This window comes from Natator depressus, chromosome 9, assembly GCF_965152275.1.
Source record: "Natator depressus isolate rNatDep1 chromosome 9, rNatDep2.hap1, whole genome shotgun sequence".
NCBI lineage: Eukaryota > Metazoa > Chordata > Testudines > Cheloniidae > Natator > Natator depressus.
Window position 1 is genome coordinate 23,159,023 of NC_134242.1, and position 26,614 is coordinate 23,185,636.

Genomic DNA, 26,614 nt, shown 5'->3' on the forward strand with positions numbered 1-26,614 from the left:
ATTGACTTCAGTGGGATTTGGATCAGGTCTCATGAGAGTAAAAATAGACAGATGTGCTATTGCTTAAGGAGGGCAATAGTCTGTGTTGGACATCATCACTGACATCTAATAAGGAAAGTAGGGAGAGGCCATCAGCAGCAGCAGCAGCAGCAGAAAGCTTACAATGACCAAAAGTCTCAGATACTCTGTCCCTATATCTTGCTCACTAGTAACCATAACAGAGGGTAGAACCAGACAGACACATCCCTCTTCGGGAGTAGATCCAGCCCTCCTGCATGTCCAAGCCAATTTCTGACTGTGAGAATGAAGTGTTGGGGAAAGACTAGCCTCACCTGCTGGCTGCTGAGACTTCCAGTGTGGGAGAGAAGCCCCTAGAACATGCCCCTTAAGCCTAAAGGCTACTTTGTCTGGCGGATGACAAGAAGAGACCTAAAGACTCTTTTTCCTCAACAAAATATGTTCTATCCTGAAGCCAGGATAGGAAGAAAGTCCCAGAGACTGGCTACCCCAAGTATGACCCCTGAAGCTGGCTTTCTTGAGGGACAGTGGAAAGAAGGAAGAAGAGTTTATTTCACCAACAGATAAGATGGGGAAAAAGAAAGCAAGTCCCCAAACATCAATATATGATAAAATCAATGGAAAGACTCCCATTGATTTAAATTGACTTTCGATCAGTCCCGATAACAGCAACTAAGTTCGATAGCAACTATACCTCCATTTTAACACTAATATTCATCACTTCATAATGAAAATAAAAACTTTGCATTTTCTAAATCTTAACATTAACACTTGGAGGAAAGAAGAGGGTTTTTTCTGAAAAAAAAATGAAGCAAATTAAATATTTTTTTTTCAGTTTAGGTGATTTTAAAAGGACTATATGGAATTTTAGTTAAGCATTTAATATTTTTATGTCCCTATATTTTGAAAAATGAGTCAAATTATACTTCCACAATTACTTGGTAAATAATCTCAAGCATATTCTTGTGCAGGTGCTACTTTGAAAACAAAATAAAGACTCCAACACCACATACACACATTCAAAATTTGCATTTTTCAAAAACTAGGAAAGAGTCTTCAAAATTGAAGCTGACGGAAAAAACATGCCCAGTCTTCAGATCTGGACATGTGTGCATATTTTAATCAGGAATAATTATTTATATACATGGAAGCGTGGCATGATGTTAAGCGTTTTATCAGCATGAGTTTGGGACTGCTACATTCTTCAAGAGAGGGAGTATGTTATGAAGACCATCCCTAAAATGATTATTCATATGCCACATAGGAGAGAAAAACTACTTTAGAAACCTTTTTCACATCTTTTAAAATATTTTATACATGTAAAATTTTATTTCCCCTATATCTAAAGCTGAATTTTAGGGTTTATACACCATAATTTCAGACTCTATTTTTAATCAAGGACAGTTTTTTTCTCCCTTTTACTGCTACTAGTCTCAGACTATCAATACAAGTATGAGGGTATTTTTTGTCTAGACATAACCGTAATGCCCTCAGTTGCACACACACACCAACCACAGATTTTAATGGGAGCTATGCAAACAGATTCAAGGGCAGAATTTAGTCCATTAACTATAATGTAGCATGTGTCTACATAAATACTTATGTGTGACACAATCTACATAGTAGAAATTAACTGGAATATTTTCAGAATTAAAAGACACATAAGAATTACCGTTTAGAGTAAACTGTAATTTAAGACAATTTTATGAAAGGATCACACCTGAGGATTGTCTGAATCTGTTCAACCTTCTTACAAACCAAAAGCAAAAAAAGTAACAACATAATCCTGTCAGGAAGATGTTAACAGTGCATGTATTTTTACACCAACATCTCCAACAGGAATTGCTTCTATAACATATCTTTTATGTTGTAACAAAGAAAATCTTAAGGAAAAGAACTAATAAGTGAACAAAACAAGTTGAAGACTTGAGTGTTTACTGTATCAAATAGCAAACTAAACTTTTAAATAACTTATGTAAGCAAACCGCCGGGTATGTAAAAATTCATGAACTGTATGCAGAATAAGTGAGAGTCATGAATGATAGGGATTTACAAGGATATAAAAACCTCAGATGGTTTTGGTGACATCATAAACCACAAGAGCAAAGTTTAAACGTGTTATGATATCCCCAGAACCACACAGCGCCCAATTCTCTTCATCAGTTTGGCCATTTTTTGGTTACCTAGAAATATTTCTAAAAATGCATAGATTCATGCTCATTTCCCACCTCAACTTGTCTTTCTATGCTTGTGTTTCCTTCCCCATAAAAGTATATTGCTCCAAATGCTCCTTCACACCACCCCAAATTATCCTGATCTTGCTCACGCTTTCCTGATGTCTCTTTTTTGCTGTTCTAAACTTGTGTCCCTGATCAGATATTCTCATACTTTTCATACTCACGTGTAGAGATTTTTGTCAAGTTCTAGTTGCCTCTCACCAGTATTCATATAGCATAAACCTGAAATAGCACTTTAAGCTTTTATTTTACATACCGGTATATACAAAGCACCTTTCATCCTGAAGAGACTTTACAAACTTTACCAGAAATACAGTGTTACACAGGGGTCTACTACTGAAATCCAGCTGAATTTAGGGTATAATATTAATAGATATGAAGGCCATAAGATCACTGTGATCATCCAATTTGACCTCCAGTACAGCACACGCCATATAACTTCCCCAAAATGATTCCTAGAGAGTATCTTTAGAAAGCATCCAATCTTGATTTTAAAATTGTCAGTAATGGAGAATCCAATACAACCCTTGGTAAATTGTTCCATTGGTTAGTTACTCTCGCCATTAAAAATTTACACCTTATATCTAGTCTGAATTTGTCTAGTTTCAACTTCCAGCCATAGTATTGTATTATACTTTTTTCTGCTAGGTTGAAGAGCCTTTTTAAAATATTTGTTCCCCATGTAGATATTTATAGACCATAATCTAGTCATCCCTCGACCTTCTCTTTGTTAAAATAAATAAATTGAGACCCTTGACTCTGTCACTGTAAGGTATGTTTTCTAATCCTTTAACCATTCTCATGGTGGTTCTCTGAATCCTCTCCAATTTATCAACATCCTTCTTGAATTGTGGGCACCAGAACTGGACACAGTATTCCAGCAGCAACTGCACCAGTGCCAAATACAGATGTAAAATAACCTCTCTACTTCTACTGGAGATTCTCCTGTTTATGCATTCCAGGATCACATTAACTCTTGTTGGCTACAGTATCACACTGGGAATTCACGTGTAATTAAATATCCACCATGACCCCCAAATCTTTTCCAGAGTCACTACTTCCCGGGATAGAGTCCCCCATCCTGTAAGAATGGCTACACAATTTGCTCCTAAACGGATACCTTTACATTTAGCTGTATTAAAATGCACACTGCTTGCTTGGGCCCAGTTTATCAAGCAATCCAGATCAGTGATCCTATCCTCTTCATTATTTACCTCTACCTCCAATTTTTGTGTCATCTGAAAATTCTAACAGTGCTGATTTTATATTTTCTTCCAGATCATTGATAAAAATGTTAAATAACATAGGGCCAAGAACCAATCCCTGCAGAATCTCACTAGAAAAACACTTGTTGATGATTCCCTGTTTACAATTACATTTTGAGATCTGTCAGTTAGCCAGCTTTTAATTCAGCCATGTGTGCCATGTTAATTTTATATAATTCAAGTTTCCTAATTGAAATGTTGTGCTGTACCAAGTCAAATGACTTACAAAAAATTATTACATCAACACTATTACCCTTATCCAACTTGCAATCTAATCAAAAAAGATATCAAGTTAGTTTAATAGGATCTGTTTTCCATAAACCCATATTGATTTGCATTAATTACATTATCCTCCTCTAATTTTTTATTAATCAAGTCCCATATCAGCCACTCTATTATCTTGCTAAGGATCAACATCAAGCTAACGGGATAACTCTGGTAATCATAGGTCTCTTTACCCTTTTTAAAAAATGGCAAAACGTTGGCTTTCTTTCAGTCTTCTGGAACTTCCCCAGTGCCCCAAGACTTACTGAAAATGAACATTAATGGTCCAGTGAGTCTCTCAGACAGCTTTTTTAAAACTCTTAATGCAAGTTATCTAGAACTGACGATTTTAAAATGTTTAACTTTAGCACCTGCTATTTAGCATCCTCCTAAGAGACTAGTGGAATGGAATGAGTGGTATCCTCACCATATGATCAGACTACATCATCTGTTTTTCCCCCAAATACAGAACAGAAATATACAGTAAACACTGCTGCCTTTCTTGATTATTATTGATAATTCTACCACACCATTGTCAGGATTCTTTTTGTTCCTAACATACTTAAGAAACTCCTTATTGTCCTTAACTCTACTCGCCAAAGGTTTCGCCTTGTATCCCTTTGCTTCCCTTACCAACTTTCTACATTTCTAACTTCTGATTTATATTAATTTCTATTAACTTCCCTCTTCTTCCATCTGTTATATATTTTTACAGCTGCCCTCATTTCCACTCTAAACCAGGTTAGATTTTAACCAGTCTGGCCTTCTTCCTCAATTGTAGGATTGTGGCTTTCTGGGCCTCTAGTAAGGTGTTCTTAATTTATTTCCAAATATCATTCACATTTTTCTAATTAAATTCTTCCTCCCAGCTCATTTGACACATAATTGTTTTTAGCTTTGTGAAGTTGGGCACCATTAAAGCACCAAGTATATATATTACTGATCTGGACTTCATTCTGCTTGCACATTATAAATGTGATCAAGTCATGATTAAGGCTGCGTGTTTGTCACAAAGGTCACGGAAGTCACATATTCCGTGACCTCTGTGACTTCTGCAGCAGTCTGTGCGGCTGGCCCGGGAGCCAGCTGAGCAGCTTGGGCAGCCCCTGGGCCAGTCGCACCGGCTGCTGCTGGGGCAGTCTCGGGCTCCCCACTCTCTCCCCCCAGCAGCAGAAGTTGCGGGGGGGCCCTCAGGGCTGGGGATTGGGGTGCGGGGTGGCGGCTCCCCGGAAGGCCAAGAGGATCTCCCCTCCCTCAGCTCCTAGCTCCACGTGCTGCCTCTGCTCACAGGTACAGGCACCGCCCCCTTAGCTCCCATTGGCTGAAGTTCCCAGCCAATGGGAGCTGCAGAACCAGGGCTTGGGGTGGAACGAAGGCAACACGTGGAGCTAGGAGCTGGAGGTCCCCGCTTCCCAGGAGCCAGGTAGGGAACCTGCCCCAGCCCCTACCAACCCCTGCCCTAGCCCACTCCCCCCACCCCGAGCACCCATGGCACCCGCCGGACATGTCCCCTGTGCCACCCCCACAGCCAACCACCCCGAGCCACCTCCCAAGTTTTAGTCAGGGGTATATAGTAAAAGTCATGCACAGGTCACAGGCCATGAATTTTTGTTTACTGCTCATGACCTGTCCATGACTTTTACTAAAAATATCTGACTAAAACATAGACTTAGTCATGATCACTTGTACCTAAAATACCATTAATTTTTAAATCTATGATCAGTTCTGGTTTATCTGCTGGGACAAGGTCTAAAGAATTCCTCCAAGTTGACTGCAATACTTTTTTGAGTTAAGAAAGAGTCATTTATAATGTTAAGAAATTCCAAGGATGTTTTAGTACTGGCGTATTATGTGCACAGCACAACTCTATAGCAGTTTATAATAGGAAGTGAAAAATACCTTATTTACAGAGCTAGTTTGAAAATGTGGTTCCCTCCTCCCATCCCCACAGAAAATTTTGACTTTTGGGGTCAAATTATTCACCAAAACCTGAAAATGTCTATCCAGAAATACCACCACAGAGCTTCAGGGACAGTTTGGCTGTCCCACATCCCAATTCTCCTCTAAACCCTGAGTTTCCAGGCCAGACTACATCTCCCGTGATATACCATGTTTCTACCTTTTTCCTGAGACTGCAGCATGATGCATCTTGAGAGATGTAGTCTGGCCAGGGAACCCAGTCCATAGAAGAGAATGAGGAAAATGAAGCACCCAAATTACAACTCCCATGAAGCACAGCAGCAGCAGCATTTCCAGGTAAAAATTTTTCAGATTTTGTGCACTCCGTTTTTTTCCCCCAATAGAAAGTTCTTCTTTTGTGGAAAACAGACATTTCTCACAAAAGATTTATTTCAATCAAAAACCCAATTTTCTATAAAAAACAGCTGCAACAGAAAACTTTCAAACAGTCCTGCTCTTATACAACTGAGGGAGAATTCAAGCTAGCAGAATATAACTGGCTAGTGTGGAAATTAGTCAGGGTGCTAGGGTTAACATCACTATTCATGTGAAGAGTGGCAACTGATTGTTAGTTAACACAAATAGTTAGCATCTCCATTTTACCGATCATGAGAAAGCCAGCAACTCATTTAAGCACTGTGACCTACTCATCTACTCATCATTCTAGAATATTGGTTCCATAATCACCAAGAGTCTGAAAAAAAGCTAATTCAATCAGTGGAAAGCCTACCATTGAATTCAGTGGACATTGGATCAGGCCACAAGAGAAGAGTGTCACTGAATAGTTAACAGCTCAGAGGTTCTTTGGAGAGGTCTCTTTGGTAGGCTAAGTTTATATAATGCAAGGAAGTGCAGTTAAGAGGCTCATCTTCCTTTGTACAGTTATCATACTGTTTCCAAGTATTGCTGTGAATAGGATTCATAACATGATGGGGGCGATACTGGACATATGCATGCCTCTAATTAGTTGAAAAATACTAGACTAGACTAAAGCCCAAGTATTTTCATACGTTCAATACATTTAGGTAATTAAAAATAAATACTGTACATTAGTCGAAGTATGACTATTATATTTTTGTAAATCCGATGAAACCTAATTCACTTGATTGCATCAGATATCTAGAGAAACAACATTTTTTTCAGATAGATTAATACGTCCTACAGATACAAGTACATCATATGTTGATCTCAGAGCCTATACCTCCTATACTGCCATCCAATGAGACATGCCGATAATGATGTGTTTTAGGACCCTATTGACACCGTCATAAACTTTCAGGAAGAAGAAATCAGGCTGTCACTTGACTAGCTTCCAAATCTGTAAGTTTCTCTTCTCTTAAGGACTATACAGACTTTATAGTAAATTTGAAATGAAAATAAAACTTTTAAAGTAGCCCCCTGGATTCCCTCCCATGAAGGAAATACAAGATGGTGACCAGCTTCATGAATCACACTTTCAGAGTCAATAATAGCATTGAGTTACAAAAAACGGTAAGTTAAGGGCGAAACATCACTGAGCAAAAACTGAAGTTCACGCCCTATGCTTGAATACTAGGATTTTTTTTAAATCAAAACCATAACAATTAAACAGTTTTAATCTAGAAACTACAACTCAGTGGCAGAACAGCTCTATCTTAGTTGTAATGTAACCTATCAGCTATTTGACCATAAATGTAAATAGTGAACAATTGTTTTATTTGCATAGCCATGCACAGATCCATCTAGCCAGCCTGGGAAGAGTTTATCATCATTCCTGTTAATATTTATTGATTAATATACAACAACATGGCTAGCATGCAATAACTATATTCATGGAAGCTACTCATGGGCTAAACAAGCTATTAATGACAAGGTGCACGTCAACACTTAAAACACTCAGACTGTATTGTTTGACCACAAGAACAAGTAGGTCATCACTCTGAAATGTTATACAATATGAAAGGCACAAATGGGATCTCTTTGTTGAAAAAAACTACTCATATGGCTCCACGGGTTTTTTTTTTCTTTTAGCATAACTACAGTATTAGAAAACAAGACCATAGCGAGTTGCAATCATCATCTACTCGCTTTCTATGCTGAGGTTTCTACAACTTATTTAATTTTGTAACTTGAAGAACTATCCAAAAGTAATTTATAAAATGACAATTATGTTTTAAATAAGTGTACTATGAATCACTAATTCTCTTAATTAAAAAGGTATGTGTATAGATTCCCCCCCCCCCTTTTTTTTTTTCATACTGTTAAGAAAAATTCTTCAGACCTTAGAAGTGATTCAGCCTTTTATGGGAACAGGACAGAGCAACCTGATCACACTAACCCTGTAGCTGGAGGCACACTGGAGGGCAATTCCCACGAGGGTGCAGGCAATATTTCTGTCAAGCTCTCTAAGGAGTTCACTCGGAGAGACAGCCATAATTTGAATAGTACTTGCACCTCAAAACATCATACCACAGAAATAACTAACTGATGTATGTGTGTGAAGTCTAAAATATTAATTTTCTTCAATTCATGACAACAGCTACTCTTTTTAAATTGGAAAATATTTTCAAATGATGACCTACAATATTTTTCACATATTTCTGGAAAAGATATTCTACTTTACATAATTCAATCAGTTGCAGAGCTAGAGATTAGATACCAAGGTGGCAGGCATCACAGAAATACATGAAGTACTGAGATAGGTTGCAACCATATGAATAAGGTGGTGAAAAGTATATGGATGAAAGGAATGTGCATTTAAAGGAAGAGTTTCAGAGTAGCAGCCGTGTAGTCTGTATTCGCAAAAAGAAAAGGAGTACTAGTGGCACCTTAGAGACTAACCAATTTATTTGAGCATAAGCTTTCGTGAGCTACAGCTCACTCCATGAAGTGAGCTGTAGCTCACGAAAATTTATGCTCAAATAAATTGGTTAGTCTCTAAGGGGCCACTAGTACTGCTTTTTTTTTTTAAAGGAAGAGTGAAGATTACACCACAACTAACATGGGACCATTTCATTTTTAAAAGTCAAGGGATTAAAAACAGTCTATCTAATCAATGCAAAGTATTTTCTTCTCTTTTTAATATCAGGGTTGTTTGTTTGTTTGTTTTTTAAAGTATGGGCAGTGATTCCCTTATTGGTATTTGGAAATAGTCTTTAAAAAAAAAAAACAGCAGGGTGAGTTTGCTATAATCAAATGACTAATTTTTCTTGCAAAGGTGCCTACTGTCTGTTGGAGGTCAAGTAAATAGGCTTTCATGAAGTTGTCTGATCATAAATATAGGATGTAAAAACCCTTTCTAGTATGAATCCTGCTTTCAATACATAACACAAATCCCTATATATCTTGCAAAATCATTTTCTGTGTTTGCACATGCACGTACAATAGCTGTTTTTCCAAAATTATTAAAAGAGTTCCTAAGTATGGAGGCTTTTGTCAATTCCTTTATAGGAGCACAAGAGAATAAATGTATCTGATGAAGACAAGCTTTTATTTAAAAATATGGTATGTACTTATACCAATGATCTTTTGGTGCTGAGAACTTCCAGAGATTATCTTTCCAGTGAATTTACCACTAGAGAAGTGGTTCTCAACCAGCACTACACATACCTCTGAGGATACACAGAGGTCTTCCGGGGTGTACATCAACTCATCTAGATATCTGCCTAGTTTTACAACAGGCTACATAGAAAGCACTAGAGAAGTCAGCACAAACTAAAATTTCATACAGACAACGTCTTGTTTATACTGCTCTATATACTATACATTGAAATGTAAGTACAGCATTTATATTCCAATTGATTTATTTTATAATTATATGGTAAAAATGAGAAAAAGAGCAATTTTTCAAAAAAAAAAAAAAAAAAAAAAAAAAGGAGTACTTGTGGCACCTTAGAGACTAACCAATTTATTTGAGCATAAGCTTTCGTGAACTACAGCTCACTTCATGCTCAAATAAATTGGTTAGTCTCTAAGGTGCCACAAGTACTCCTTTTCTTTTTGCGAATACAGACTAACACGGCTGTTACTCTGAAACCAGCAATTTTTCAGTAACAGTGTGTTATGACACTTTTTTATTTTTATGTCTTATTTTGTAAGCAAGTAGTTTTCAAGTGAGGTGAAACTTGGGGCTACACAAGACAAATCAGACTCCTGAAAAGGGCACAGTAGTCTGGAAAGGTTGAGAACCACTATACGAGAGTACAGTGCTTGTGCCAGTGAGCCAGACTCCTCTTTTTTCAGAGGCTCCTAGAAAACCATTCAGTCTCTCCTTGCTTAACCTGATGGTTTGAGGTGACATTATAAATCACACCTGCATTTTCAGCTATCATACTATTCCCAAGTTAGAAAAAAGTACCAGCCATGGTCATCTGTCAGGACAACAGCATCTTTATAATGCATTAGAAGCTGTCTCTGAACCCATTAGATTACAGCAACCTGACAACACTAGAGGAATGAAACATTTTAAAAAAATTATTTAAGAGGTTCAACTAGCCTGCATGATCCATTTCTCAACTTAATATTTAGACATAACCAACTAGTTCAATTATGTGCAGATTCAGAATACAAGTAGGGATGGAGTTCTTATCATCCCACCAATAGAAAAGAGACAGTTGACAACTGTGCCATACATGGTCCAGGTCCTCTCTCTCCTGGAAATACACAGGAAGAGCATGGTACACAAGCTTCTACAAAACTCACACTTTCCTAAATGGTTACCCACATTTGAGAATGTGAAAATACATGAGGAAACGATGAACAACTGCTAAAAATTACTTGCATTCGGCAGTGATAATTACATCCTTTTATGTTTCATGGCAGAGTACAACAGTATAAATCGTTTTCTGTATACATAAATGAAGACTTAAATCTCAAAAGTTCCCACACTATATTTAGAGTAGAAAGTGTACTATTGAACATTTAGATGTAACCATCACCCAGCCCATGACTTAAAATGATCAATTTAGATGAAATGCTTAGTGTTCTGATGATCACTGACATTAATATACTAATCTTGATTAATTTTGCACTTGTAATAATACTGGATTTTCAGTTTTGATCAACTGATTAGTTTTTAATGCTGTGTATGTCTCGCTTTCACTTGTGGTTTGAATATGTTTACTTAAATCAAAAAATATTTTGCATCTTTATTATTTTATATTGTAGCACTGAATGGAATTTAAATCAATACATTATTCATAAGGAAAAGACAACAGAAAAAAAACAAAGCTGTGCACTTCTTTCAAAGACTTCAAATTACTAAAACATACCATATTTATGCATGCAATATTTGATTATTTTTTTTTAAACACAAGTTTGTTGGTTTTAGATCAGGATATGCCAAAAATCCAACACCAAACAATTTTTGTTTATAATTAAGGCAATCATCAATCCAAGGATTGTAGTCCATTTTATTTCATCTCTACATCAAAAAAAGTAATTTAAAAAAATTAAAATTCCCTTGAAACCATAAGATAAATGAAAATGTAAGTGCCTTCACATAATAACAGTAAGCTGACCCTCTGGGAAATGGTTGACTTTCTCAATTCAAGGTATTCAAAGCTCATTCAAAAGTGTTCATTTGGAATGCAGATATCAAAGATGATGCAAATGTTCAAGAGAAAATTAGAACTTACCAGATGTTCTAATCCAGCTTTGATGTTTCCAGAGTCCCTGTAACACAAGAACAGACGTTGTAAATAGTTGCTAAACCCTTGTCTATAATGATTTATGTTTAACCCAAAAAACGTCACAAGAAAGTCATGTAAATTCTTGGCTATCTTTCTAATGTTCTTAACTTTTACATCCTGACTATTAAAAACACAAGGGAAAAAACAAACAGTCTCATTAAAGCCAAGACTATCTACCTACTTAAACTCCAAAATTTTACTTTCCTTACAATTGTTATAATCCAGGCACCCAGATCCTACTAATCCAGGGGGTCCCGAGGTTATTATGTGGGGGTCATGAGCCACCCAACTCTGAATGCAGCACTGCTGCTAGCAGCAGCACAGAAGTAAGGGTGGCGATGGAGAGCTAAGTCTGCTGTGAAAAGTGATATTGGCCAAGTTTCTTCACACCCCAATATTAAACAGTAACTATTTTTTAAAAAACTTTTATGCTTAATTCAATAAAAATGTGTTTTAGGTCTTAATTGAAAAGCAGTGAGAAAAGGTAAATTCATTTTAAACAATAAAGTTGTGAATTTAGCATTTAAAATAATATTAAATATAAGAAATCTGTTTTAACTTATAAGGACGGTCGCACTCAGAGGTTTGCTGTGTGAAAGGGGTCACCAATACAAAAAGTTTGAGAACCACTGTACCAATCCAAAAAATTATTTTATACAAAAAGCACCACTGCTTCATAGAAAATTTTAAAAACAAACAAAATTTAGTACTATCACATCAAAATCCACGTGCAGTGCCCGTCTGAGCTCCCTCTACCAGAACTTTGTTAACAAATGTTCTGATCGTTCATAAACAAGGGAGATAATTAATTAACCATACATTAATTAACTAGATGATGGCAGGGATGCTAGAACTTTACATATTTCTGTTCACATCAGTTGCAAAATTCTAATGCACAGATAGAAAAAATAAGGAAAAACAAACAAAAGCACAAAAATTGGAAGGTTGCAAAGAAGGACCAATGAGAAACTGAAGACACTAAGGCAAGAAAAATTTAAACTGAAAACTTAATCCTTAATGCATACTGCTGTGCATAGATACAATGCTAGTTTACCAAGCTGGACAAGGATAAACAATTTGCCCAGCTGAGTGAAGTGACCAGGATAAGATGCCTTCTCTCTGGCATTTCCAAAACACACACTCAGTGATGACAGCCAGTTTCTGCTTTCTTACATTCAACATTAAATCTGTTTCTAAACTTAACTATCCCTTTCGGTTGATGCCAAACAGGAAAAACAGGAAAAAATGACATTCCAAGCAATTAATTCCTGGGTCATATAACAGTGTTTACCTATGTGTAGAATATTCTTTATCAACAATTACTCAGACATATAAAACCACAAATGGCAAAACAAACAAAAAAACTCTCATTCCTTTGAGATGGTAAACATCAGCCCTTTCTATTTTGCTAATTCGCAAAACATAATAAAACAGGTTTAAAGAGTTATAAATACAAAAATATTGACGGAAATATGATTTTAAATACATCCAACCTAATGTTACTTTTGAATACTCCAGTAATTATGCAATCTCCCTTTATTTAAGACATTTTACATTTTCTAGTTACTAGCATTTGACATTACAGTAGTCTCACACAAAAAACACAAATGTTAATATACAAAGCTAATTTTGTATTCCTTTTTGTAAATTATTTGGTGTTAATAATGTTAGGCTCTTCTATATGAAACTAAAGTATTACTTTATAATTTTGACAAAGGTTTCAGTGTGTATACTGAGGATACTTGTTCTCTTCAAATTCATCTTAAATGAAGTCACAGAAAAAGTTGGACTTCTCTTATGCTATTTTTTTTTTATAACCAAAACTTCCTCTACAAGATCACATATTATTTAGATAGAAATGAAGTCCTATATATTTTTTCTGTGGTGCTAAAGATCCTAATGAACTTAATTTACTGAGAAGCAGGATCCAAGACGCTGATGTAGGAAGCTTCCAGCTAACGGTATAAAACCTGTCCTCTTTAGTGGTCTGTCTCCTGTGCTGTCCCTGTCATGACTTCATCAATATTTGTGCAACTCCGTTTGCCCTGTGCTGAAAGCAGACTTAATTCAATTATAGGTCTCAAAATTGATAAAATGGTCCTGAAGTGGAAAATGGGAAGAGATTATTGGCAAATGAATAAAGATTTGTATCGACCTAACACACAAGAGTACAGCAGGGTTTTGTGGGAGGAGGGGTTGTTATTTTTTTCAAATCGTTCTGTCTTAAGTCTTCTGGGAACAGTGAGTTTCCCTTCCCCTCATGCAGCACATCGATTTCTGAATTAGACTGCAATATTAAATAATTAATATACTTGCCATGATTGATGTTTTGCATTAGTTGAATATTAGGTTATCAATCAAAATCCACTTGGTTTAATGTAATAATATTGAAAAAGTGTCACTGGCTGTTCATCCAATTTGTAGTTGAGGCAGCACAGATAGTAATATTGGTGTAACACACGGCTCTAAAGCAGGAAATGCAGTGGTTGAACATACATAAGGCAAACATTATGAAACTAACTAGGACAAGGCTGAGGTTGTCCTAAATAAACCTTGTGGCACCTGTCAGTTTCAATGTAAGCATCTTTCCAGCCAAAGGATGCCATGCATCAATCATACAATGACATCTAGTAAAAATGTAGCTAAGACAAAATTATCTTTGTTGGTCAAAAATGTACTCCTTTAGATAATAAGACAACAATACTACAATTAATGTTGTACTCTAAATATTGTATTATAAAAAAATTTGGAACCGTTGCTACACCATAATCACAATAAATGACTACCAAAATATTAACTCACCTAAGATTTTAATAGAATACATTATCCTTTTTAACACTGTAAATGGCTACAAGAGACAAGAGCTGTTTTATGCACAGCCTCAGATTTGAGTTTAAAACGTTCTGTGCAAGAATGGATAGCTAATATTAATTTCAAATTCACCAATAATATTTAGCTTTCCAGAAATTTCATTCATTTTTCCATAATACACTGCCCCCACAATACACACATTTGCCTTTCAAACTATTAATCTACAAAGCACAACAACATTTATTTTTGTGTTTGTTTGGTACAGTACATATTTGTAATTTTGCTTCTCTTGTCCCTTCACATCAGCTCTGGAGTTATGATTTTCCTCTATTATGAATTTCTACTGTAAAGAGCTATTTTAAAAGCATACATTAAAGACAGTAAGCACACCATTCAAACTAGCCCAAAGGTGAAGTTAGTTGAGGAAAAAATTACAACTGAACTAAATTTGAATCATGGCCATGAGGGACCTGTAACAACAAGCCAGGAATTCAACAAGGCAAGTGTAGCCATCTTTGGATTACTTGAAACCACAATGCAGGTAACTAATTGAGCTTATGTTAAATTATTATTGAAAGTTTATGGAACAAAGAAACAGATTATATCAGTTGATCTTTGTTGAAAACACTGATTTACACCTACACATATACTGACATACATAAATACACACATATGTATGAAGCCAAACAGTTAATCAAGATTACTGAAAAAAATTAAGGTAGTCATGCTCTCAAGTAATTAATGATTTCACAAATAATTTACCCACATTAATACATTCAATTTAATAGCAATTTCACATTCAGGAAATATACTATTTCCTAGTATATATTTCCTTAATATTCTAGGAAGCAACTATTGTTGTTTTGCACACTACAGCTAAACAAAACACTTCACCTACTTATAGGTAGTCCACTTTCTTCACTGTTATTTGCAGTGGCCATAAAGCCACTGCCCCCCTGCTGTGCAGTGTTTAGGAAGAAGCTGCGTGTTTCAACTACAGAGGGGACAAGAGCTAGACCTGGTGGGGGGAAGGGACTGGGAGTGAAGGCTGATGAGGGGAGATGGAGACTGGGAACTGGGTGATGGAGACAGCAAACAAAGGAGAGGGTAATATGTGTCGCAAGAACTGAGATTGATGAAGAGCAGGGAAGGGAAACAGACTTGTTGGTGGGGAGGAATGGTGGGGAAGGAGATGGGGCACAGGGGAGACAAATCTGACGGGGTTCAGGGGAAAGAATTGATTGGCTAGCCAAAAAAGAGGCCAGGACAAAGAGTAGAGGGAGAGGGGAGCTTAGATTTAATGAGGAGCCTGGTGAGGGAGACTAGACTGGATGAGGAGCCAGTGGGGTGTGGGGGTGACTAGAGGCCAGGATTGTGGGGAGAGAGATTAAACAAGGAGCAGGAAGGAGAGGAATTGGAACGGGCTGAGCAAGATTAAGGGGTGACTTGATTACTATCTGTAAAGTACCTACACATGGAACAAATATTTGATAATGGGTTCTTCAATCTAGCAGAGAAAGGTATAACGCCACTCCATCCAATGGCTGGAAGTTGAAGCTAGACAAATTCAGACAGGAAAAAAGGCATACATTTTTAACAGTGACTGTAATTAACCATTGGAGCAATTTACCAAGGGTTGTGGTGGATTCTCTATCACTGGCTATTCTTAAACCATGCCTGGACATTTTTCTATAAGAAAAGCTCTAGGAATTATTTTGGGGAAGTTTTATGGGCTGTGTTATAAAAGAGGTCAGAGCAGATCATCACAATAGTCCCTTGTGGCCTTGGAATCTATGAATCTAAGATGCCTGGGGAAACGGGGCTGAGGGTTTTGACAGAACTATGGCTGGCTGGGCAAGAAGCCTACCCTTGGAAAAGGTTTACCCTTTCCCTCAAACAAAAGGTGTGGCATGCTGAATGCTTGTTATCCTGTGGCTGATCAACCCCAACACAGAAGAGACCATATTTCAGTAGTGCTGTGCATTTATAATGTGTCAAGTATTTTGGGCTCCCTGCAATGAAAGGTGTTGTATAAGAGGGTATATTTTGTGATCTCCACCCATATTTACCAACTTGGGCATAGAAGCAGTTTTCTGGCCAATACAGTATAAAAAAAAACTTTCTTCCCAGAGAAATCTCTACAAGTAAAGGATCATAACTAAAAACTGACCAGAACATGTACTAGTACCCTGGGCCCAGAAGATCATGTTCACTGGGGCCACACTCCCTCCCATTTAATTTTATCTACACAGATGTTAGATGTTTTGGGGGCCCCGCTCAACTCAGGGCTACAGTACCCCCCCGCTCTCGTCAGCCCTGCCTGTACCTCAACTAGGCATGAAGTTATTTTATTTGGTAAGAAGAAAAGTCTAGAATAAAGGTCTCAATATTATTTCTCCTTAGCAAAGGGTAGTTTGGCTATGCCAGAATGGAAAAAGACATTACTTCAGCCCCCCAACTCAGATATAGTAAAGCATCTACTTCTGGAAAAAAGCTCCCTCTGGAAAAAAATGAATGTGTCATTCCCTTGCATAGCCGTTAAAATCACATTTCTTTCTCCCTTCTCTGCTCTGAATGAAGAGCCCAGTAATGTTTGTATTCCAGATGCTACAATGAAACCTAATAAAAACAACTACCTAATGTACTGCTTTACTTCTGGCCATTTTAATGAGTGGGTGCATACTGAAATGCAGTTAATACTGAGATAGTCTCACGTGGGCTGCGTTTTCACTGACCACTAAGTCAGGTGATGATAGTTAGTCTGATTGTTAGCACATGTTTATGTTATATTCTTAAATAAACAGTACAAAAAACAAGAGAGGAAACCAATAGAAGTATGTATGAAGTCTGAGGTTAATTTATGCTGTTGTTCAAGTCAATATTAGCAAATTGGAAATGTCTTGCATATCATTCATTATCAAGACGGACACAGCAGTCCAGTCCTAGTCTCTCAATTACATACTGAAATCATTATTGACTAATTCTTGAAACTTCCATTATGTCCTTGGTGACTAAATTTCTCTGCAATAGCTTTGTGGCTAGAATATCAGGTAGGATAAAACTAATCAAAGCCAAGGCTATAATGAATTGTCATTTGCAGTAAAATTTCAAATAACTACAATAGTATCTGCTATTACTGTGTCACCAAATTTGACTTAGCTAGGATGAGTGTATATAGTCATCAAAACTAGGCATTAAATTGCAGAACCAGTAACCTGATTTCAACATAACAGACCATTAGCATACTTCTCACCACTGATACATTATTGTAAGAAGTCCTGAAATCTTTGGTCCTCAATAGCACTTCATTACTGTCTTTAAACACACAATTACATTTGATGTGGACATGGAAACTATGAGACATGGATATCATCATGCCGTTAAATGCAAATGCCACAACTTTATTTAACAGTGGTTTTCAAACTGTGGGTCGCGACCCTGTAATGGATCATGGAATGTAAGGCACTGGGTCACGGCGGCTCTGGTCAGCACCGCCGACCGGGCCGTTAAAAGTCCTGTTGGCAGTGCTGCCCGGCTAAGGCAGGCTAGTCCCTACCTGTTCTGACACCGCGCTGCACCCCGGAAGCAGCCAAACAGCAGATCCAGCTTGGGGGGGGGGGGGGGGAGGGCGGCACAGGGCTCTGCACGCTGCCCCCTGCCCTGAGCACTGGCTCCGCACTCCCATTGGCCAGGAACCAGCCAATGGAAGCTGGGGGGCGGTGCCTGCAGGCAAGAGCCACAATAAGGATTATTATGCCTTATTGGAAAGAAATAGAAGAATAGAAGAAATAGATACCTCCTATAGGGAAATTTGTCAGGAAAGTACGCTCTCCGAAATACATATAGGGCTGACAAATATAAAGCACAGACCCCACTATCCAGTAAGCTAAACTGAGAACAAAATATAGAATCTGGAATTGAACTCAGACTGGGGAAAAAATATTTGAACAAGAAGTATTTTCTTCTAGTATTTAACATTAATGCATTTTATCATTTCAATATAGCTGCCCTGATCTGTCCCCTAAATAACTGTGAACAATGCCCAAGACAAAAAAAGTGTGTTAAAGGCCTTGTCCCACACAACACGGTAGCTGATGACATTCTCAGCACGTTAGGTATGGCAAAGGGTTGGCAAGGCATCAATATAAGTAATGAACTCAAACTCATTACCCCAGACCACTCTGGGACTTGACATCAGTATTAAAGAATCTGATGCAATGGAACCAAAAGGACTTTCCCCTGTCCTGTTGCTACAGGGCTAGACCAAGAGAAAGCTAGATTGCCAGCTATCCTTACAGTAACATTAAAAGGATTTTGATCAACTAGCTTTCCAGCTCTTAAATCATCCCTAGAGAAAGGAGAATGGGTGCAGCAGACCCCGCCATTAGCCCCATGAAGACCTCAAGAATTAGACCAGAGGTTCTCAAATTGGGGGTTGGGACCTCTCGGGGGTTGTGAGGTTATTACAAGGGGGGTGGGTTGCGAGCTGTCAGCCTCCCCCCAACCCTGCTTTATCTCCAGCATTTATAATGGTGTTAAATATACATTAAAAAGTGTTTTTAAGTTATAAGGGGGGGGGTCACACTCAGAGGCCTGCTATGTGAAAGGGGTCACCAGTAAAAAAGTTTGAGAACCACTGAATTAGATAGAGCCTCCAATTACTCACAAGGACGTCAGGATGAGGTGGAGATGGGGGCACAGAAAGGCACTAAGCCAAATCTCCCACAAGACCATTCAAAATTAACCAGAAAGGGAAATCTGTGACTTAAGAGAGAGGGCAAGGAATGTTTTTACATCCTTCCTCCATGTAAGCAATGCATGGTTTTAAAGAGTGCATTATTTAAAGTTTAAGAGAAGAGAGGAGAAGATGTATAAGCACAGGTGAGGCTCCCCCTTCATGTCTTAAGTTGATGAACTTGCAGTGATCTGGAATGAGGAGAATGGCTCTTCATTACAGTGTATTTATTTTGCATTAGCTTCTGTATGCTAAGTAACGCATGCCAAATCGGCATGAATTACTTACTGTATATGTGCAGTATGCAAATTTATCCTGAAACAAATCAGTGGATTAAAGTTAAGTGTCTGTATGTAAAACGTTAAAACAATTTGCCCCACTCTCCCACTCCCACCGAGTTTGCATCATATTGCGATGAATGAGCTTAGCAATGAAGTGTCAGTAGAGTGCTGGCTGGAAAAGCATGAGCCTCCAGTACTTTAGCTAAAGGCAGGAAGAGACAAACCACAACGCATGGGCTAGCCATGACAGGGAGACAAAAGAGCCCCCCCTAAGATTACAGCTACACTGTACACATTTTGCAACAGCGTGTAGGGTATGTGTAGCCACCCACAGCAATGAAAATATGCTGTGTCCACAGGGCAGTGTGTAGATACAGGTCAATGAAATGCTCTGGCAGAGCCTTTCCCTGTTGGAGTCTTTTATTGCAGAGAGGAAAGGCTCTGGCAGCTCCATACTGCTGGAGACTCCCTACTTCAGGGAAAGACTCCTACAGCAGGGACCTGCAAGCCAGCAGGAGTCTTTCCCTGGAGTGGGAAAAGGCTTGGGCAGCAGGGAGCTGCCAGAGTCTTACCCCATACAAGAGCCCTTCCATACAGAAAAGAAAGGCTCAAGCAGCAGGGAGGCAGCAGGAAACTACTCTGCTAAAAATATCAGTACAAACAGAAAGGCACTGCTTGAGCAATTAAAGCGCCGAGTAGGGTACATACCCACATACTTCAGGAGTGTCTTTATTCTACTCACCTAAGCAGTGCCTCACTATCTACACCACTATTTATACCCATGCTAGAGGAGCATGTAGTGTATGCATGCCACCAAAAGGAGTGAATGCACCTTAAATTAGGCTAGATTACAATTCCAACTTTTGATCATGCAGTGTGTCTCTCTCCAGTATACTCCTGAGGGAAGTCTGCGCCAAGAAATAAAAAATTCTGCACACACACACAAAAATAAAAATTATGTGCGCAATATTTCAAAATTCTGCATATTTTATTTGTCATTGATGTGGAGGCTCCAGCATGGCAGTGGGGAGCACAGGCCACTGGGTGCACGGAGGGGGGAGATCACCTTGCAGCCTCTCTCTCCCTGTCCCAGGACATGGACTCAGCAATGAGGCTGCACCCAGCCCTGATACAGTGCAAGGGCCAGGCCTGCCTCAGAAACCCTAACCCTGCCCCTCCCCCTCCATGCCACACACACCAAGATAACAAGCGAGAGGGACAGAGTCTCACACGGATGCCAAAGCCCTGACCCCTGATCCAGGTGTGGGACAAGCAGGATCAGCCCAGCAGGATCCAAGTGTGGTGGGGCTTAGTGTGTGGGGATGCAGGTGTGGGGCAATCTGGGAGCAGGCGCCTTTGGGAAAGATCTGGATGCACAGGGACTCAGAGGGTTCTGGATGTAGAGGAATGGGACTCTGTAGAGGGGCCAAGGTGAAGGTGGTTGAGGCTCAGTTGGGGGCGGGGGTCTGGGTGTGGAGAGGCGGGGGTGGGCTCAGCAGGGGGGTCCGAGTGCTGGGGGAGTGGTGCTTGGTGGGATGCAGCTGGTTGGGGCTTGCTGGGATGGGGGACAGGTGCAGGAGGGCTCATCGGGGTGGGGGTTCACGTGCAAGGAGCTCAGCAGGGGTTGATCTGGGTGCAGGAGTGGGGGTCCTGATGCTGGAAGAGTGAGTTTCACTGGTGGGGCGGGCGGAGGTCTGGTGGTAGGGGGATTTTGGATGCAGGGGAGTTCTGGATGCAGAACCTCAGCTGGGGTCCAGATGCAGGGAGGCTGGCTCTTGATGCAGAGAGAGGGGCTCAGAAGAGGTCCGGATGCAGGGGGGCGTGTGACTGCTCTTGCGGCTTCCCTTTGCTTCCCTGTCAGAAAGTCATTTTTCTGTGGGGAAGCAAAGAAATCTGCAGAGGAAATTAACTCTGCGTGCATGCAGTGGCACAGAATTCCCCCACAAGTATCAGTAACATGGTGTCAGCACAACTCCTGTGCTATCATTACACCTTGTCATTGCAGTCAATATACCTAATCAAAAGAGTAACTTTGTGAACCTTAAATAACTATCTTATACAAAACATGCCACACTTAATAAACATTTTTCCAATCTACTCAAAGCAAAGAATCACACACATTTCATACCTAAGATTGCTCTAAGTTTTTAAAAAGGAAACTGAAGAAAACAGACAGCAGAAAATTTTAAGTCAAATGGTACTTTTAAATATCATAACTAACCTTACGGTATGTTTTATCACCACAAACTGCAACTGGAAATTCAAGCAATGCTTAAATCACAACAAACACTTACAATAGATCTTATAACTCAAAACAGACTTTTTATAGACCTTTTTAATGCCTGTTGAAATGGAAATCCTGGTGGATCCTAATTATAATGGTGCTCCCACCCCATAAAAATGAAAGAATAGTTGAGTAACATCTGCGTCACAAACTAGGATTTCAACATTACATTTACATGTACATACTTCACACACAGAAAAGCAGGCTTCCACATTTTCTTCAGAGACAATGTTTCAGGTTATAATGGCTAAAACATAACGGGTGGGATTTTCAAAAGTGCCAACTGAATTAGGTGCCTTACTCTCATTGACTGTTAATAAAAGCTACTGAGCATGCTCAGTAAGTATCACACCCATGTTTTGGATTTTTCTGGGCACTATTAGCTAGGCTCCCTATTCTATTCTCTACACAAAGATGATTCCTGCAAATCCATTTGTCTTAACCACAACTTTTTCTCCTTCTTTAGTGTGAAAAAGTAATCACGTGGACTTCAACGCAAGTAGAGTTTACATCTGTTCAGCTACAACTGTACAATTATGTCAAAGCAAGCCTATGTGTGGGAAGAACAAGCACCTGACCCATGAAAGAATAATATTTGAAACAAACTTTCCTAAAATAATGAAGGAAATAATTTGCAATCAAATAATATATCACAATTAAATTAATTAATAACTAAAACTTAAATATTTTAAATAGATCATTCATCTACCCAAACTGTTTCAAAGTAAGGAGGCTGGCCTTAACACAGGAGGAAAAAGAGGCATGTTTGTCTTAACTTTGCCATAATATGCAACATCACTGGCATATCTGACATATGAAATATTAAGATGATGTGTAACTTTTTCCCATCTGTAAAACCAGCAATCAAACATTAAAGGGCCACAGTCAACTTGAAATCTAATCAAACTGAAAAATCAAGTTACTAGTAGTTTCGGGTACTACACTTGCCCCTTGCTAATATTTTGGATTTGCACCCACATTTTCTTGTAATAAAATATACATACATTGTGTGTGTGTGTGTGCGCGCGCACGTGTTTTTCTCCCTAACTGGAAAGATCCGCACAAACAGTAGAGGAACATGACTATTCAGGAAAATAGTGAAAATGACTAAAGTGATGACAAATGCAGAGTAAACATATTGGAGGAGAAAAACAACAGAAAAATTGGCCACAATCTGGCCTTTATTCTGGTGGTGCAAAGCAATTAGGAAGCTTGCCTAATGGGCTACCAGGGATTTACCCTTGCATATGGAGACTCTCAGGGCGGTGCACAGTAAAACTAGTGGCTCTATGTCAATCCCCTTTCCAGCCCTCTCTTCAGGAACCATTCCTAGTGGAAAGGGGGGGTGGGATGGGGAATCCCTATACATTGGCTATGGCAGTTACCAAAACCAGACCAGGTAGCCGTTGGAAGCAGTGTGCAAATGAGAACAGACTTTGGGATGCTCTAATTTACAACGGGGATTAAAGTGGTCCTCAGCTGGCATGCGGACTGAAAGACCACAAAGTTGGTATGTGATTTGCTGGCTGGCTCCCCCACTCCCAGTCACATGAAAGAAGATTTTTACTCCATTCTGGAAAAATAAGAATAAGTTTGGCCAATTACTGGTACATTTGAAATACAATAAATATACAAATAGATCATATGAAAGTAACTTGCAAAAGCAGAGAAAAAGAAGAGGAGAAATTAGCAAAAACAAATAAAATAAAATAAAAAATAAAGTAGCACAGGTATAACTGCTCAACAATAAAATAAACTAAAAATTTGATGGTGCTAAAATTGGTGTATGTCAATGAGTTTCATAAGAGCAGAGAGGTAAACAATTTGCCTTACTCATGATTTTTTCCCCACTATCTTAAGACAGAAAATGGTGCATACAGTCAAGATGTTTTCAGATGGTCACAAAGAGAGACAACCACAGTTCAGCCCTGGCCAATACACTCACACTCAAGATCCTGGACATGTGAAATGAATACAGAACTTAACTACGGAGCTCCTGAAAAGAGAATACTGCTCCCCAATGTGAGCCCTTTAAACCAGGTCAAGAGAAGACTCATGGTTCTTTATGGGGAAAGTTTTTCTTAAGCAGAAAATAATGAGAATATGTCACTGTATTCCAGCCAAAGGAGGATCCAAAAGAATTACAAATACTACTTTTCTGAGACTTCAAAGCAGATTAGGAAATATTGTAAACTATCAAACAAGCAGTGACTTTTTCAGGTTGACCACACCGCACCTTTAAGTGGGGCGGGGAAGGGCATTTGTCTGACTGGCCGAATGAAGGGAACAGTGCTTTATAGCTGAGGGACAGGGTTGAGGGAGAATGGGAAAACTGCTGCAAAAGGGGAGGAGAGGTCAGTGTGGTCGCTGACTCATCCTATGGGAATGAAAGGTTTAAAAGGGGCAGCCCTGTGCCTGAAGCGCCCTTTTACACAGTCGCTGGCACCTCCTTGTGGCAGATGTCCAGTGCAGATAGTCCATAGGGAATGTATACAGTAACCGGATAAATGGCTTGAAAAAGGACGTAAAAAAAGAGATGTTCGTTAAAGGAACAAATGTGGGGGAGGGGAGACTCCTATGATTGGTATGGCAGGGAGCCAACCCCCCTTTCTTGTAGCCCACCTTAACCCTCCAGGGGGTGGGGGTGGGGAGTGGATGGTAAGGTCCCAGCAATGGATTGGCTGGAGGGACCTGGATGGAAAAAGAGGGGGAGCTGGCAGAAGCCCCCCAGGTAATTATGGAATAAGCGTGGGGTTACCTGCACTATATTCTGTTATCTGCCAGACAGTCCCAGACATCTAATAATAAAGTTGCAGCCTGATTAAACCCATGTCAAAATGTCTCCTTATCCTTCTTTTGGTATAGCGGGACAATGAGAATTCAAGCCATTTCTCGATTCAGTCTCAATTTAGTCTCTCATTTTTTTGGTCCTCACCCTGGGATCCTTTTTGAAGAGTAAAATCTTATCATCAAGCTTTGAATTCCCAACAAACATGAGTGATTAAGCTTCGGGGTTTTGAATGTAGCTGCTTCTGTTAACTGTATTGTTTGTTACAGCTTCAATAAATTAGACAACGTTGACTATTCCCCCCCCCCCTTTTTTTTAAGTGTTATATAGTACATACTCAATTAAAACACATGCTGTAGGTGAAAGTGTATAAAACATTTCAGGGATAGAAATTAGTGGTAGAAGGAAGTGTTGCTAATTGGCCTCAAAGTATAAAAATAGGTTAAGAAAATAACAAAACCAACAAAGTAAATGCACAGAATGCTACCTTGAATATTAAACAATGGACAATAACTTTTAACAGTACTAGGCACTACTCAAGTAAAAACTCTCTGGACTAGTAAAGAATGTTATAGGTTAATGAGGAACATATAAAGAGTGCAAGATAATTATCATACCTAACACCTTACCATCTGTGTTCGGATGACTACAGAATATAAACACAGTTATCATCATAAAGACTGTGGAAAAAAATTACACATGCGTTTTCTATTAACATAGTTTCCGGTTAAATATTTAAAATGTTAGACTTTGCTCAATTATTATTGGATCTCAGTAACGAGTACTATTTAATTTATCCCCGAATTACACTTAAAGTTGACATTTTAAAGAGTAACAATCTGAATACAATCAATTTTCCTTTTTCTGAAAGCTTCTAAATCCCCTTCATTCACCCAATTACCACTGTACTTAAACCAATGACATTTCATTTTTATTGGAACAATACTATTCTCAAACAAATTTTTGAAAAATATAAGATTAAAAACTTCTACACAAAGAATAAACTCCAAGAGAAAAGATGCAAATAAAATTACTATTGTAATCTTTTGTTTTTTATTTGCAAGTATAAAATGGAAGAGAAACAAAAGCATGGAACATAGCATCTGTCATATCAGAATATAAAAAGATGATCCTGGCACAAAATGAAAAAGCTCTAATTCATTTGCAAATCAAGCCTGCCAGTTCTATTTCAAGCTGGCGGTAACTGTCAAGAGTTAACAAGATAATCACTTTCAATCCTGCCTTCAATGGTACATTACACTGTTATTCCATTCAATAAGGCCGTTCTTTGGGGCACTAGATGAATGGTTTTCATTTCTAACTCTCACAAAAAGTTGCAAAAAAAAAAAAAAATCCACGGGGCTTAAGAAAGAAATCCCTTTATGGGCATTTATCTACCGGCACTTGCTTTTAGGCAAAATTAGATATTTGGATACATTGGTGTCCATTCACTTCCTCTATTCCTTCAGGCCCTTGGTCTATTGTTTTAAAAATCATTAGGCACATGAGAAAATCTCAGACCATTTTTTCTAAACTATCAATGCACAGTAAACAACAAGAAAATCTGTAATAGTGTTTTGTAAGTACTATGGTACAACATTAAAAAATACACCCTCAGTGAAGTAACAATATTTGAGGGTACTGGCCTTTACTTTGTTCTAAATCATATGAAATATAGCAGAAACCTGTGAAACATATTTTAGAAATACAGTAGCAATTGTTACTAAAATGATTTATTCTAATAAAAATAAGAGAAAATGTTAAATATACATTATCTATTAACCAGGGATAGTAACACAGAGGTCTACATTAATTATCTTTAAAAATGCATTTTTGCTTTCCTTTCAAATGGCAAAAATATAATAAATGTTTAAATTAACAGCAAACTTTTTTTGCATATAAATTTCCCACTAACTACCATGAAGTAAAATTATTTTGCAATACTTGTGTCTAAAAATAAATATAGGAAAAAATTGTTTGAATCTTAAGATTGTTTTCACTAAAGTATTTTATTAAGATTTTCTTATGTTGTTAATAAAATAATCTTTTAAAAAACCTTATTCATTGAGTGGTGACCAAAATTATGTTTTATGATGTTTTTTATCCTCACAGATCCCAATTTGAAGAACAAAGCCATGTCTACATTTAATCTCTTAGCTGAGTTAAGCTTCTCCAGCCTCAGGTCTGTTACCCATATTCAGTGCCAAGTAGTAAATTTTCAATAGCCATCTGTGTATATATTTTACTTTATTATTCAATTATTTTTAGTAATAGCAATATCATCTTTTTTTCCTGAATGAAGG

General features: G+C 38.3%; 1 protein-coding gene across 2 annotated transcripts in view; it reads right to left on the minus strand.

The window, feature by feature from the left end:
• The window catches only part of RSRC1 (arginine and serine rich coiled-coil 1), a 362,956-nt gene that overhangs the window by 209,684 nt on the left and 126,658 nt on the right, over nt 1–26,614 (minus strand). For both annotated transcript variants that reach the window (XM_074963701.1, XM_074963702.1), the window contains exon 6: nt 11,359–11,395. In XM_074963701.1, coding sequence (XP_074819802.1) covers nt 11,359–11,395 — 37 coding nt within the window. The remainder of the gene's footprint in view (nt 1–11,358; nt 11,396–26,614) is intronic.